General features: G+C 57.4%; 1 protein-coding gene across 1 annotated transcript; it reads right to left on the bottom strand.

The window, feature by feature from the left end:
• Positions 1-2,931: 2,931 nt before the first annotated feature.
• ZDHHC12 (zDHHC palmitoyltransferase 12) lies at positions 2,932-8,285 on the bottom strand. Its single transcript, XM_075324690.1, has 5 exons — positions 8,146-8,285; positions 5,596-5,732; positions 5,418-5,510; positions 4,321-4,487; positions 2,932-3,262 (listed from the first exon to the last, which is right to left on the bottom strand). Exons 1-5 carry the CDS (start codon positions 8,240-8,242, stop codon positions 2,947-2,949), a joined length of 810 nt encoding a protein of 269 aa, XP_075180805.1. The 5' UTR covers positions 8,243-8,285; the 3' UTR covers positions 2,932-2,946.
• Between the last annotated feature and the right edge of the window lie 5,608 nt (positions 8,286-13,893).

The following is a 13,893-nucleotide window of genomic DNA, read 5'->3' as shown; positions in this document are numbered from 1 at the left end:
GAGCCGCGACGGCTTCGGCTCTACCCCTGTGTGAGGTGCGGAGCGGCCGGACTGTATCCATGGATGGACATAGGGAAAGACTCCCCAGGGGGTGATTATTGGGCGTCTTACAGGTGGGACCCGCGCCGCTCACAAGAATGGGGGGTCTCAGCTATGGTCATTCAGAGAGTCGGGGTGAGAGATGGGACTCGTGATTTTTGGGGATCCTACAAACCAGACCTAAAGCTTTTATGACCTCCAAATAGTGATTCATGTTGTTCCTCTTTAAATGGGTGGTCTCGTGATTGGTCTTCAGAAGCACGGCGCTCCCCTACCCCCCGGCCCCCTGCGGGAGAGACCGAGGCCGCCCGCTCCCCTACCTCCCGGGTCCCTGCGGGAGAGACCGAGGCCGCCCGCTCCCCTACCTCCCGGGTCCCTGCGGGAGAGACCGAGGCCGTCTGCTCCCCTACCCCCCGGCCCCCTGCGGGAGAGACCGAGGCCGCCCGCTCCCCTACCTCCCGGGTCCCTGCGGGAGAGACCGAGGCCGTCTGCTCCCCTACCCCCCGGCCCCCTGCGGGAGAGACCGAGGCCGTCCGCTCCCCTACCCCCCGGGTCCCTGCGGGAGAGACCGAGGCCGCCCGCTCCCCTACCTCCCGGCCCCCTGCGGGAGAGACCGAGGCCGTCCGCTCCCCTACCCCCCGGCCCCCTGCGGGAGAGACCGAGGCCGTCCGCTCCCCTACCCCCCGGCCCCCTGCGGGAGAGACCGAGGCCGCCCGCTCCCCTACCTCCCGGGTCCCTGCGGGAGGGACCGAGGCCGTCCGCTCCCCTACCTCCCGGCTCCCTGCGGGAGGGACCGAGGCCGTCCGCTCCCCTACCTCCCGGCTCCCTGCGGGAGGGACCGAGGCCGTCCGCTCCCCTACCTCCCGGCTCCCTGCGGGAGGGACCGAGGCCGTCCGCTCCCCTACCTCCCGGCTCCCTGCGGGAGGGACAGAGGCCGTCCGCTCCCGGCTCCCTGCGGGAGGGACCGAGGCCGTCCGCTCCCCTACCTCCCGGCTCCCTGCGGGAGGGACCGAGGCCGTCCGCTCCCCTACCTCCCGGCTCCCTGCGGGAGGGACCGAGGCCGTCCGCTCCCCTACCTCCCGGCTCCCTGCGGGAGGGACCGAGGCCGTCCGCTCCCCTACCTCCCGGCTCCCTGCGGGAGGGACCGAGGCCGCCCGCTCCCCTATCCCCCGGCTCCCTGCAGCACTGGAGGAGCACAGAGGGACCGAGGCTTCACGGCAGCGCTTACAACCTCTGAACCAAAGACCTGTCCTCCGCCGATAAGACTGCAGAGGTGGACGGTAACCATGCCAACAGCAGGCAATCATAAAATAACAAATCCCTCTGTTCCGAGTGACGCAGGGGATTATAAATAAGAACTTTGCAATTTTAAGCTGAAAAACATTTCAAGGATTTCTGAGCAGAAAACATAAATATCAGTAAAGTCTTTATTAAATGGTTTTATAAAACTGGAAGAACAAATATATATTTATATATAAAAATCAGTGCAAATCTCCGGCCCCAGCGCCGCGCCATGTACAATATAGGCGGGATGTAGAGTGGATGCCGCTGGATATACGTCTCCTCCCCGAGTGATAATACTGTATGGAGGAGGGGACGAGCCCGTGATCAGAGCTGCTGCCCCCCGATCCGGCTCTGGGGAGGCCGAGTGGTAGAAAATGACCCTCGGGGCACCGCAACTGTGGTTTCTAGGTACAAGCCCTTATTTTCAGGTCCCTTCCACCCCACTAATGATTTATTTCTTACCAGAATTGCCCTAGTTTTGTCTCTAAGTTGCAGTCCCCATTTGATGCATTGGCTTCGATAGCACTTCTCCTCCGGCCGCCCTTCTCCCTCTTCTCTCCTCCTCCACGCCGCTCTTCTCCCTCTTCTCTCCTCCTCCACGCCGCTCTTCTCCCTCTTCCTCTTCTCCTCCACGCCGCTCTTCTCCCTCTTCCCTTCTCCTCCGGCCGCGCCGCCCTTCTCCCTCTTCCTTCTCCTCCGGCCGCGCCGCCCTTCTCCCTCTTCCTTCTCCGGCCGCGCCGCCCTTCTCCCTCTTCTCTCCTCCTCCACGCCGCTCTTCTCCCTCTTCCCTTTTCCTCCGGCCGCGCCGCCCTTCTCCCTCTTCCTCCGGCCGCGCCGCCCTTCTCCCTCTTCCCTTCTCCTCCGGCCGCGCCGCCCTTCTCCCTCTTCCCTTCTCCTCCGGCCGCGCCGCCCTTCTCCCTCTTCCTTTCTCCTCCGGCCGCGCCGCCCTTCTCCCTCTTCCCTTCTCCTCCGGCCGCGCCGCCCTTCTCCCTCTTCCCTTCTCCTCCGGCCGCGCCGCCCTTCTCCCTCTTCCCTTCTCCTCCGGCCGCGCCGCCCTTCTCCCTCTTCCCTTCTCCTCCGGCCGCGCCGCCCTTCTCCCTCTTCCCTTCTCCTCCGGCCGCGCCGCCCTTCTCCCTCTTCCCTCCTCCTCCGGCCGCGCCGCCCTCCTACCTCCTCCGACCACATCGCTCTTCTCCCTCTTCCCTTCTCCTCCGGCCGCGCCGCCCTTCTCCCTCTGCCCTTCTCCTCCGGCCGCGCCGCCCTTCTCCCTCTTCCCTTCTCCTCCGGCCGCGCCGCCCTCCTACCTCCTCCGACCACATCGCTCTTCTCCCTCTTCCCTCCTCCTCCGGCCATGCCACCCTTTTAAATCTTCCCTCCTCCTCCTCCGGCTGTGCCGCCCTCCTCCCTCCTCCTCCGGCTGTGCCGCCCTCCTCCCTCCTCCTCCGGCTGTGCCGCCTTCTGCCATCAGTTGGTTTTCAGGTAGGCACCTGTCCATTGACGTTGATTGCTCGGCTTATAGAGGGGGTCCACAGAGGCACCATAACCCAGGGCCACGGTAAGAGCTGCCCCCCATTGTTATCAGACCCCCGTATAACCCGACCTCATTTTCTCCCCCTCTCCGGTTCACACAGTGTTAATAGCGTCTCTGAAATAAACCCCTTCCCAGACCACGTGGCCGCAGCTGCAGAAGAAGCTCCACAGGTTTCGGATCAGGCCCCTGTCGAAGGGGCTGGTGTCGGAGTCGCGCTGCTTCAGGTAGGCGATGCGGTGGTGGGACATGAACTCCCAGGTGGTGATGTTGCAGGAGATGAGGTACATGTGGCTGACGAGCAGCAGCGCCACCACCGCGGTGAAGACCCCGACCACAGCCAACGCCGCCAGCAAGAAGAGGTTGGTGCGCAGCCACTCGCTCCAGATCCCTGCAGAGTGAAAACCGGACCTGGAGGAAGAAGAGGCATCTATTCACATCACCCAGGATAGAGCAAGGTGCGCGCGAGTCACACGCTACAGAGGATTACATCTTTACAGGTTGTGTAGATCCAAAAATCTGCGCCAAATGAGTTCCCTAATGAAGGACACAGCTCCAAGTCCTGAGCAGAGACATAATGTACAAGATGCGGAATACCAGCACCAGCCACTAGAGGGAGCGTCCAACTCCGTGTGCGAAGAGCTCCCCCTAGTGGCGGCTGTTTCAGTAATATTAACTGTGATCTGTCTGTGCTGAGGATCTGGCAGGAGCTACTTTAAAGATGTTTATTGTACTTGGATGAAAAAGGGTTATAAAAAAATTCTAAAAGTAAATACATAATATTGCTTTCTAAAAATTACATAAAAAGAGACAAATGTATGTATGATGGTGATTACATTTTCTTAACAACATATATAAGTTATCACATATATACATTACTAATCCTAAGTTACCTCCTGTATTATACTCCAGAGCTGCACTCACTATTCTGCTGGCGCAGTCACTGTGTACATACATTACTAATCCTAAGTTACCTCCTGTATTATACTCCAGAGCTGCACTCACTATTCTGCTGCTGCAGTCACTGTGTACATACATTACTAATCCTAAGTTACCTCCTGTATTATACTCCAGAGCTGCACTCACTATTCTGCTGCTGCAGTCACTGTGTACATACATTACATTACTAATCCTAAATTACCTCCTGTATTATACTCCAGAGCTGCACTCACTATTCTGCTGGTGCAGTCACTGTGTACATACATTACATTACTGATCCTGAGTTACCTCCTGTATTATACTCCAGAGCTGCACTCACTATTCTGCTGGTGCAATCACTGTGTATATACATTACTAATCCTGAGTTACCTCCTGTATTATACTCCGGAGCTGCACTCACTATTCTGCTGGTGCAATCACTGTGTACATACATTACATTACTGATCCTGAGTTACCTCCTGTATTATACTCCAGAGCTGCACTCACTATGTCCATACATGACATCCAGTGTGTATTACTTATTCTCCTACCATGCGATGCGGACGGCCCAGAGTAACACCAGCAGCTGAAGAGCCAAGTACAAGATGAAGACGCGATGGTTCTTTTCTCCCACACAGTTCTCGATCCATGGGCAGTGGTGGTCGTACCTCCGCACGCACCGCTGGCAGGATTTGCAGTGTCGAGCCCTCATCGGTTGCTGTGGGATGAGACGGGATTATACAGGTTACATAACACCAAATATATACAATACATTACAGCAGTGATTTCCAGCCCAAACTACAACTCCTGGCTGCAGCCTCCACTAGGAGGAGCTCCCTGTATACAGAGATACATGATAAGATCCTGTCTGCAGTCACCACTAGGGGGAGCTCCCTGTATACAGAGATACATGATAAGATCCTGTCTGCAGCCACCACTAGGGGGAGCTCCCTCTATACAGAGATACATGATAAGATCCTGTCTGCAGCCACCACTAGGGGGAGCGCCCTGTATACAGAGATACATGATAAGATCCTGTCTGCAGCCACCACTAGGGGGAGCTCCCTGTATACAGAGATACATGATAAGATCCTGTCTGCAGCCACCACTAGGGGGAGCCCCCTGTATACAGAGATGCATGATAAGATCCTGTCTGCAGCCACCACTAGGGGGAGCCCCCTGTATACAGAGATGCATGATAAGATCCTGTCTGCAGCCACCACTAGGGGGAGCCCCCTGTATACAGAGACACATGATAATATCCTGTCTGCAGCCACCACTAGGGGGAGCTCCCTGTATACAGAGATACATGATAAGATCCTGTCTGCAGCCACCACTAGGGGGAGCCCCCTGTATACAGAGACACATGATAATATCCTGTCTGCAGCCACCACTAGGGGGAGCTCCCTGTATACAGAAAAACATGATAAGATCCTGTCTGCAGCCACCACTAGGGGGAGCTCCCTGTATACAGAAATACATGATAAGATCCTGTCTGCAGCCACCACTAGGGGGAGCTCCCTGTATACAGACTGCACAGCTTCCATTAGCCCCATACATTTATATGGAATAGCTCCCTCTAGTGGTGACTGCAGGCAGAGGTATTTTGTGATGATGGCTGCATAAGAAAGTGAGGGGGAAACGTCACCTTTAGCAGACAATATCCACAGCGTCTCATGCGCAGCGCTCCGGGGGTCTGCGCCGTCAGCTCCTGCCGGTCGTCCTCTGTGATTGGATGATACTGACAGAAGACAGTCATATTAGTATACAGGGGCGGAGCCGCGGTCACGAGGTCGTATAGCGGGACACATTATATACATATATACCTTCTCGTCACAGTCTGTGAGTATATAGCCCGGGTCCATGAGCGACACCCCATAATACAGCCCCGTGCAGCATGTGACCAGGAGCACGAACCCCAGCGGCTGCAGACGGCTCCACACATCCTCTGGGGAAGAGGGGTCTGAGGAATATTATCACATAAATATAAGGGGGTCCGCCGCGCTCACCGCATTATACAGAGCTCCAATCCCCCGCCGGCCACTGAGATAAATAGTAACATCCCAGCAGCCGCCACCAGGGGGAGCTCACCACTATCCAGGCATGCAGGAGGCCCAGGCTCCCTCTAGTGGCCGCTGCGGGAACATACAGTTTATTTATTCTAAGAAGAAATTCAGAAATTGTTTTCATTTGTTTGTTTTTTTTATTGTGTAAAAGCAGAAATCCGCGGAAACAATAGAAAGGGTCTAAATATCCCCAACAGCTCTCAGTAATTTCACATTGTAACATTTATGTGACCGCTGCAGCCAATCACCGACGCTGGAGTGGTGGGGAATATAATAATTATAGTTCCTGCGGGAGGGGGGTGTCCCAAAGGTCAGACCTGCGGGGGGTGGGGTCCCAGAGGTCAGACCTGCGGGAGGGGAGGGGGTGTCCCAGAGGTCAGACCTGCGGGGGGGGAGGGGTGTCCCAGAGGTCAGACCTGCGGGAGGGGAGGGGTGTCCCAGAGGTCAGACCTGCGGGGGGGGTGTCCCAGAGGTCAGACCTGCGGGAGGGGAGGGGTGTCCCAGAGGTCAGACCTGCGGGAGGGGTGTCCCAGAGGTCAGACCTGCAGGGGAGGGGGGTGTCCCAGAGGTCAGACCTGCGGGAGGGGGGGGTGTCCCAGAGGTCAGACCTGCGGGAGGGGTGTCCCAGAGGTCAGACCTGCGGGGGAGGGGGGTGTCCAAGAGGTCAGACCTGCGGGAGGGGAGGGGTGTCCCAGAGGTCAGACCTGGGGGGGGGGGTTGTCATGATGTATGTAGTTTTCTCCATCCCATATTTTTGTATAAGATGCCATGTGATGTATTTTACCTTCTCACTGTATTTGCTGTAATACTATGTCTTGGGATGTAAGTGACCATACCTTCCCCCCAGCCTGTATCATCTTGCACTCAGGCTTCAGCAGTAGCTATTGTCATTGATTTGGTGGGGGTTGCATATATATATTGTTCTTCTCAGCATGGGACTTCTCCAACAACAACTTGGTAAACAGAACAGAGCCAGCAGTCTAAAGTCCATTCATGCATCAAATGGCCAGGGGGAGGTGTGCCTAGAGTCCAACTAGTGTAAACTCTGCTTACCTGGGAGATTCAGGCAGAGTGAGCTGAAACTTGAAGGGAGCAGGAGCTCCAGCCTGGGTGGCTGTGGACACGGACGGAGCTAGGCCTGTGTGGCGGCCCGTGGGATTGTGTGGAACTCTTTGGACTACTGTAAGGACGATTGCTTTGTAATCCGGTCCGAGGATTGTCGGGAAGGGCCCCCGAATCTGTTGTACGTGGACTTATCGTGTGCTGTTCCAGTGTTCTTGTGAATAAACCTGTTGGATCGTTCCTCGGCCTGTTGTCTCTCCTTGCTCTGCTGTACACCCCGTCACAGGGGTGTCCCAGAGGTCAGACCTGCGGGGGGGGGGGTGTGTCCCAGAGGTCAGACCTGCGGGGGGGGGGTGTGTCCCAGAGGTCAGACCTGCGGGGGGGGGGTGTGTCCCAGAGGTCAGACCTGCGGGAGGGGGGTGTCCCAGAGGTCAGACCTGCGGGAGGGGGGTGTCCCAGAGGTCAGACCTGCGGGAGGGGGGTGTCCCAGAGGTCAGACCTGCGGGAGGGGGGTGTCCCAGAGGTCAGACCTGCGGGAGGGGGGTGTCCCAGAGGTCAGACCTGCGGGAGGGGGGTGTCCCAGAGGTCAGACCTGCGGGAGGGGGGTGCCCCAGAGGTCAGACCTGCGGGAGGGGGGTGCCCCAGAGGTCAGACCTGCGGGAGGGGGGTGCCCCAGAGGTCAGACCTGCGGGAGGGGGGTGTCCCAAAGGTCGGACCTGCGGGAGGGGGGTGTCCCAGAGGTCAGACATGCGGGAGGGGGGGGTGTCCCAGAGGTCAGACATGCGGGAGGGGGGGTGTCCCAGAGGTCAGACATGCGGGAGGGGGGGTGTCCCAGAGGTCAGACATGCGGGAGGGGGGGTGTCCCAGAGGTCGGACCTGCGGGAGGGGGGGTGTCCCAGAGGTCGGACCTGCGGGAGGGGGGTGTCCCAGAGGTCGGACCTGCGGGAGGGGGGTGTCCCAGAGGTCGGACCTGCGGGAGGGGGGTGTCCCAGGACGGACCCGCGGGGGAGGGGTTAGTAGATGGACCTGTGGGGGTCGGACCCCTGGAGATCATCAGATTATCCCCTCCGCCATCTTGGAATATCCCTTATGTCCCCACATAAATAATATAGAGCTGTGATACAGGGTAATGCAGCGTTCACCCGTCAGTCATTACTGCAGGAGCTGGGGGGGGGGGGGGTGGCGGCCATATTGGCACCCAGCTTTCCCAGGACATGTCACGTGGGGGTCCCCGGATCACATACTGACCGGTGTCGTGCAGGAGCAGCACCAGGGTCACCGCGACCGTCAGCAGCGAGTGCAGCGTCCTGATCCCGCACCCGGAGCCCCACAGCCTGCGCAACATGCCGGCACTAAGACCCGGGGCCGGAGAAACCAACCCGGAAGCCACTAGCAGCCGCTGGAACGCGGAAGTGTGCTGCCATAGCAACAGCGAAGGCGGGGTCTGCAGGCTGCGGAGTCTGATTGGTTATTATCTGCAGTCGGAAGTTGTGGATCAGTGTAGTGCTGACCAATAGCGTGTCCGCTGTAAGGCCTTTGTCACACAACCGTGTCTCCCGACCACATGTGCCCAATAACAGTGCCCAATAACAGTGCCAGCCACAGTGCCCCATACCACATGTGCCCAATAACAGTGCCAGCCACAGTGCCCCATATCACATGTGCCCAATAACAGTGCCAGACACAGTGCCCCATACCACATGTGCCCAATAACAGTGCCAGACACAGTGCCCCATACCACATGTGCCCAATAACAGTGCCAGACACAGTGCCCCCTACCACATGTGCCCAATAACAGTGCCCCTACCACATGTGCCCAATAACAGTGCCAGCCACAGTGCCCCATATCACATGTGCCCAATAACAGTGCCAGCCACAGTGCCCCTACCACATGTGCCCAATAACAGTGCCAGCCACAGTGCCCCATACCACATGTGCCCAATAACAGTGCCAGCCACAGGGCCCCTACCACATGTGCCCAATAACAGTGCCAGACACAGTGCCCCATACCACATGTGCCCAATAACAGTGCCAGCCACAGTGCCCCTACCACATGTGCCCAATAACAGTGCCAGCCACAGTGCCCCATACCACATGTGCCCAATAACAGTGCCAGCCACAGTGCCCCTACCACATGTGCCCAATAACAGTGCCAGCCACAGTGCCCCTACCACATGTGCCCAATAACAGTGCCAGCCACAGTGCCCCTACCACATGTGCCCAATAACAGTGCAGCCACAGTGCCCCTACCACATGTGCCCAATAACAGAGCCAGCCACAGTGCCCCTACCACATGTGCCCAATAACAATGCCAGCCACAGTGCCCCTACCACATGTGCCCAATAACAGTGCCAGGCACAGTGCCCCATACCACATGTGCCCAATAACAGTGCCAGCCACAGGGCCCCTACCACATGTGCCCAATAACAGAGCCAGCCACAGTGCCCCTACCACATGTGCCCAATAACAGAGCCAGCCACAGTGCCCATACCACATGTGCCCAATAACAGAGCCAGCCACAGTGCCCATACCACATGTGCCCAATAACAATGCCAGCCACAGTGCCCCTACCACATGTGCCCAATAACAGTGCCAGCCACAGTGCCCCATACCACATGTGCCCAATAACAGTGCAGCCACAGTGCCCCTACCACATGTGCCCAATAACAGAGCCAGCCACAGTGCCCCTACCACATGTGCCCAATAACAATGCCAGCCACAGTGCCCCTACCACATGTGCCCAATAACAGTGCCAGCCACAGGGCCCCTACCACATGTGCCCAATAACAGAGCCAGCCACAGTGCCCCTACCACATGTGCCCAATAACAGTGCCAGCCACAGGGCCCCTACCACATGTGCCCAATAACAGTGCCAGACACAGTGCCCCTACCACATGTGCCCAATAACAGTGCCAGCCACAGTGCCCCTACCACATGTGCCCAATAACAGAGCCAGCCACAGTGCCCCTACCACATGTGCCCAATAACAGTGCCAGCCACAGGGCCCCTACCACATGTGCCCAATAACAGTGCCAGACACAGTGCCCCTACCACATGTGCCCAATAACAGTGCCAGCCACAGTGCCCCATACCACATGTGCCCAATAACAGTGCCAGCCACAGTGCCCCATACCACATGTGCCCAATAACAGAGCCAGCCACAGTGCCCCATACCACATGTGCCCAATAACAGTGCCAGCCACAGTGCCCCTACCACATGTGCCCAATAACAGTGCCAGCCACAGTGCCCCATACCACATGTGCCTAATAACAGTGCCCCATACCACATGTGCCCAATAACAGTGCCCCTACCACATGTGCCCAATAACAGTGCCAGCCACAGTGCCCCATACCACATGTGCCCAATAACAGTGCAGCCACAGTGCCCCTACCACATGTGCCCAATAACAGTGCCAGCCACAGTGCCCCTACCACATGTGCCCAATAACAGTGCCAGCCACAGTGCCCCATACCACATGTGCCCAATAACAGTGCCCCTACCACATGTGCCCAATAACAGTGCCAGCCACAGTGCCCCATACCACATGTGCCCAATAACAGTGCCCCTACCACATGTGCCCAATAACAGTGCCAGCCACAGTGCCCCATACCACATGTGCCCAATAACAGTGCAGCCACAGTGCCCCATACCACATGTGCCCAATAACAGAGCCAGCCACAGTGCCCCTACCACATGTGCCCAATAACAGAGCCAGCCACAGTGCCCATACCACATGTGCCCAATAACAATGCCAGCCACAGTGCCCCTACCACATGTGCCCAATAACAGTGCCCCATACCACATGTGCCCAATAACAGTGCCCCTACCACATGTGCCCAATAACAGTGCCAGCCACAGTGCCCCATACCACATGTGCCCAATAACAGTGCCCCTACCACATGTGCCCAATAACAGTGCCAGCCACAGTGCCCCATACCACATGTGCCCAATAACAGTGCAGCCACAGTGCCCCTACCACATGTGCCCAATAACAGAGCCAGCCACAGTGCCCATACCACATGTGCCCAATAACAATGCCAGCCACAGTGCCCCTACCACATGTGCCCAATAACAGTGCCAGCCACAGTGCCCCATACCACATGTGCCCAATAACAGTGCAGCCACAGTGCCCCTACCACATGTGCCCAATAACAGAGCCAGCCACAGTGCCCCTACCACATGTGCCCAATAACAATGCCAGCCACAGTGCCCCTACCACATGTGCCCAATAACAGTGCCAGCCACAGGGCCCCTACCACATGTGCCCAATAACAGAGCCAGCCACAGTGCCCCTACCACATGTGCCCAATAACAGTGCAGCCACAGTGCCCCTACCACATGTGCCCAATAACAGAGCCAGCCACAGTGCCCATACCACATGTGCCCAATAACAATGCCAGCCACAGTGCCCCTACCACATGTGCCCAATAACAGTGCCAGCCACAGTGCCCCATACCACATGTGCCCAATAACAGTGCAGCCACAGTGCCCCTACCACATGTGCCCAATAACAGAGCCAGCCACAGTGCCCCTACCACATGTGCCCAATAACAATGCCAGCCACAGTGCCCCTACCACATGTGCCCAATAACAGTGCCAGCCACAGGGCCCCTACCACATGTGCCCAATAACAGAGCCAGCCACAGTGCCCCTACCACATGTGCCCAATAACAGTGCCAGCCACAGGGCCCCTACCACATGTGCCCAATAACAGTGCCAGACACAGTGCCCCTACCACATGTGCCCAATAACAGTGCCAGCCACAGTGCCCCTACCACATGTGCCCAATAACAGAGCCAGCCACAGTGCCCCTACCACATGTGCCCAATAACAGTGCCAGCCACAGGGCCCCTACCACATGTGCCCAATAACAGTGCCAGACACAGTGCCCCTACCACATGTGCCCAATAACAGTGCCAGCCACAGTGCCCCATACCACATGTGCCCAATAACAGTGCCAGCCACAGTGCCCCATACCACATGTGCCCAATAACAGAGCCAGCCACAGTGCCCCATACCACATGTGCCCAATAACAGTGCCAGCCACAGTGCCCCATACCACATGTGCCCAATAACAGTGCCAGCCACAGTGCCCCTACCACATGTGCCCAATAACAGAGCCAGCCACAGTGCCCCTACCACATGTGCCCAATAACAGTGCCAGCCACAGTGCCCCATACCACATGTGCCTAATAACAGTGCCCCATACCACATGTGCCCAATAACAGTGCCCCTACCACATGTGCCCAATAACAGTGCCAGCCACAGTGCCCCATACCACATGTGCCCAATAACAGTGCAGCCACAGTGCCCCTACCACATGTGCCCAATAACAGTGCCAGCCACAGTGCCCCTACCACATGTGCCCAATAACAGTGCCAGCCACAGTGCCCCATACCACATGTGCCCAATAACAGTGCCCCTACCACATGTGCCCAATAACAGTGCCAGCCACAGTGCCCCATACCACATGTGCCCAATAACAGTGCCCCTACCACATGTGCCCAATAACAGTGCCAGCCACAGTGCCCCATACCACATGTGCCCAATAACAGTGCAGCCACAGTGCCCCATACCACATGTGCCCAATAACAGAGCCAGCCACAGTGCCCCTACCACATGTGCCCAATAACAGAGCCAGCCACAGTGCCCATACCACATGTGCCCAATAACAATGCCAGCCACAGTGCCCCTACCACATGTGCCCAATAACAGTGCCCCATACCACATGTGCCCAATAACAGTGCCCCTACCACATGTGCCCAATAACAGTGCCAGCCACAGTGCCCCATACCACATGTGCCCAATAACAGTGCCCCTACCACATGTGCCCAATAACAGTGCCAGCCACAGTGCCCCATACCACATGTGCCCAATAACAGTGCAGCCACAGTGCCCCTACCACATGTGCCCAATAACAGAGCCAGCCACAGTGCCCATACCACATGTGCCCAATAACAATGCCAGCCACAGTGCCCCTACCACATGTGCCCAATAACAGTGCCAGCCACAGTGCCCCATACCACATGTGCCCAATAACAGTGCAGCCACAGTGCCCCTACCACATGTGCCCAATAACAGAGCCAGCCACAGTGCCCCTACCACATGTGCCCAATAACAATGCCAGCCACAGTGCCCCTACCACATGTGCCCAATAACAGTGCCAGCCACAGGGCCCCTACCACATGTGCCCAATAACAGAGCCAGCCACAGTGCCCCTACCACATGTGCCCAATAACAGTGCAGCCACAGTGCCCCTACCACATGTGCCCAATAACAGAGCCAGCCACAGTGCCCATACCACATGTGCCCAATAACAATGCCAGCCACAGTGCCCCTACCACATGTGCCCAATAACAGTGCCAGCCACAGTGCCCCATACCACATGTGCCCAATAACAGTGCAGCCACAGTGCCCCTACCACATGTGCCCAATAACAGAGCCAGCCACAGTGCCCCTACCACATGTGCCCAATAACAATGCCAGCCACAGTGCCCCTACCACATGTGCCCAATAACAGTGCCAGCCACAGGGCCCCTACCACATGTGCCCAATAACAGAGCCAGCCACAGTGCCCCTACCACATGTGCCCAATAACAGTGCCAGCCACAGGGCCCCTACCACATGTGCCCAATAACAGTGCCAGACACAGTGCCCCTACCACATGTGCCCAATAACAGTGCCAGCCACAGTGCCCCTACCACATGTGCCCAATAACAGAGCCAGCCACAGTGCCCCTACCACATGTGCCCAATAACAGTGCCAGCCACAGGGCCCCTACCACATGTGCCCAATAACAGTGCCAGACACAGTGCCCCTACCACATGTGCCCAATAACAGTGCCAGCCACAGTGCCCCATACCACATGTGCCCAATAACAGTGCCAGCCACAGTGCCCCATACCACATGTGCCCAATAACAGAGCCAGCCACAGTGCCCCATACCACATGTGCCCAATAACAGTGCCAGCCACAGTGCCCCATACCACATGTGCC

The sequence above is a fragment of the Anomaloglossus baeobatrachus genome, chromosome 9, assembly GCF_048569485.1.
Source record: "Anomaloglossus baeobatrachus isolate aAnoBae1 chromosome 9, aAnoBae1.hap1, whole genome shotgun sequence".
Lineage (NCBI taxonomy): Eukaryota > Metazoa > Chordata > Amphibia > Anura > Aromobatidae > Anomaloglossus > Anomaloglossus baeobatrachus.
Note: the sequence above shows the minus strand (reverse complement) of the source record. Positions and strands in the feature narration are given on the sequence as shown.

Bases quoted from the DNA above. Each gene is read 5' to 3' on its own strand.
- ZDHHC12 (XM_075324690.1), bottom strand. From the start codon at position 8,242: ATGTTGCGCAGGCTGTGGGGCTCCGGGTGCGGGATCAGGACGCTGCAC. The intron at 5,511-5,595 runs GTATATATGTAT...GTCTTCTGTCAG, and splicing joins TCACAGACTGTGACGAGAAG to TATCATCCAATCACAGAGGA. The intron at 3,263-4,320 runs GTAGGAGAATAA...TTCTTCCTCCAG, and splicing joins TGGGCCGTCCGCATCGCATG to GTCCGGTTTTCACTCTGCAG.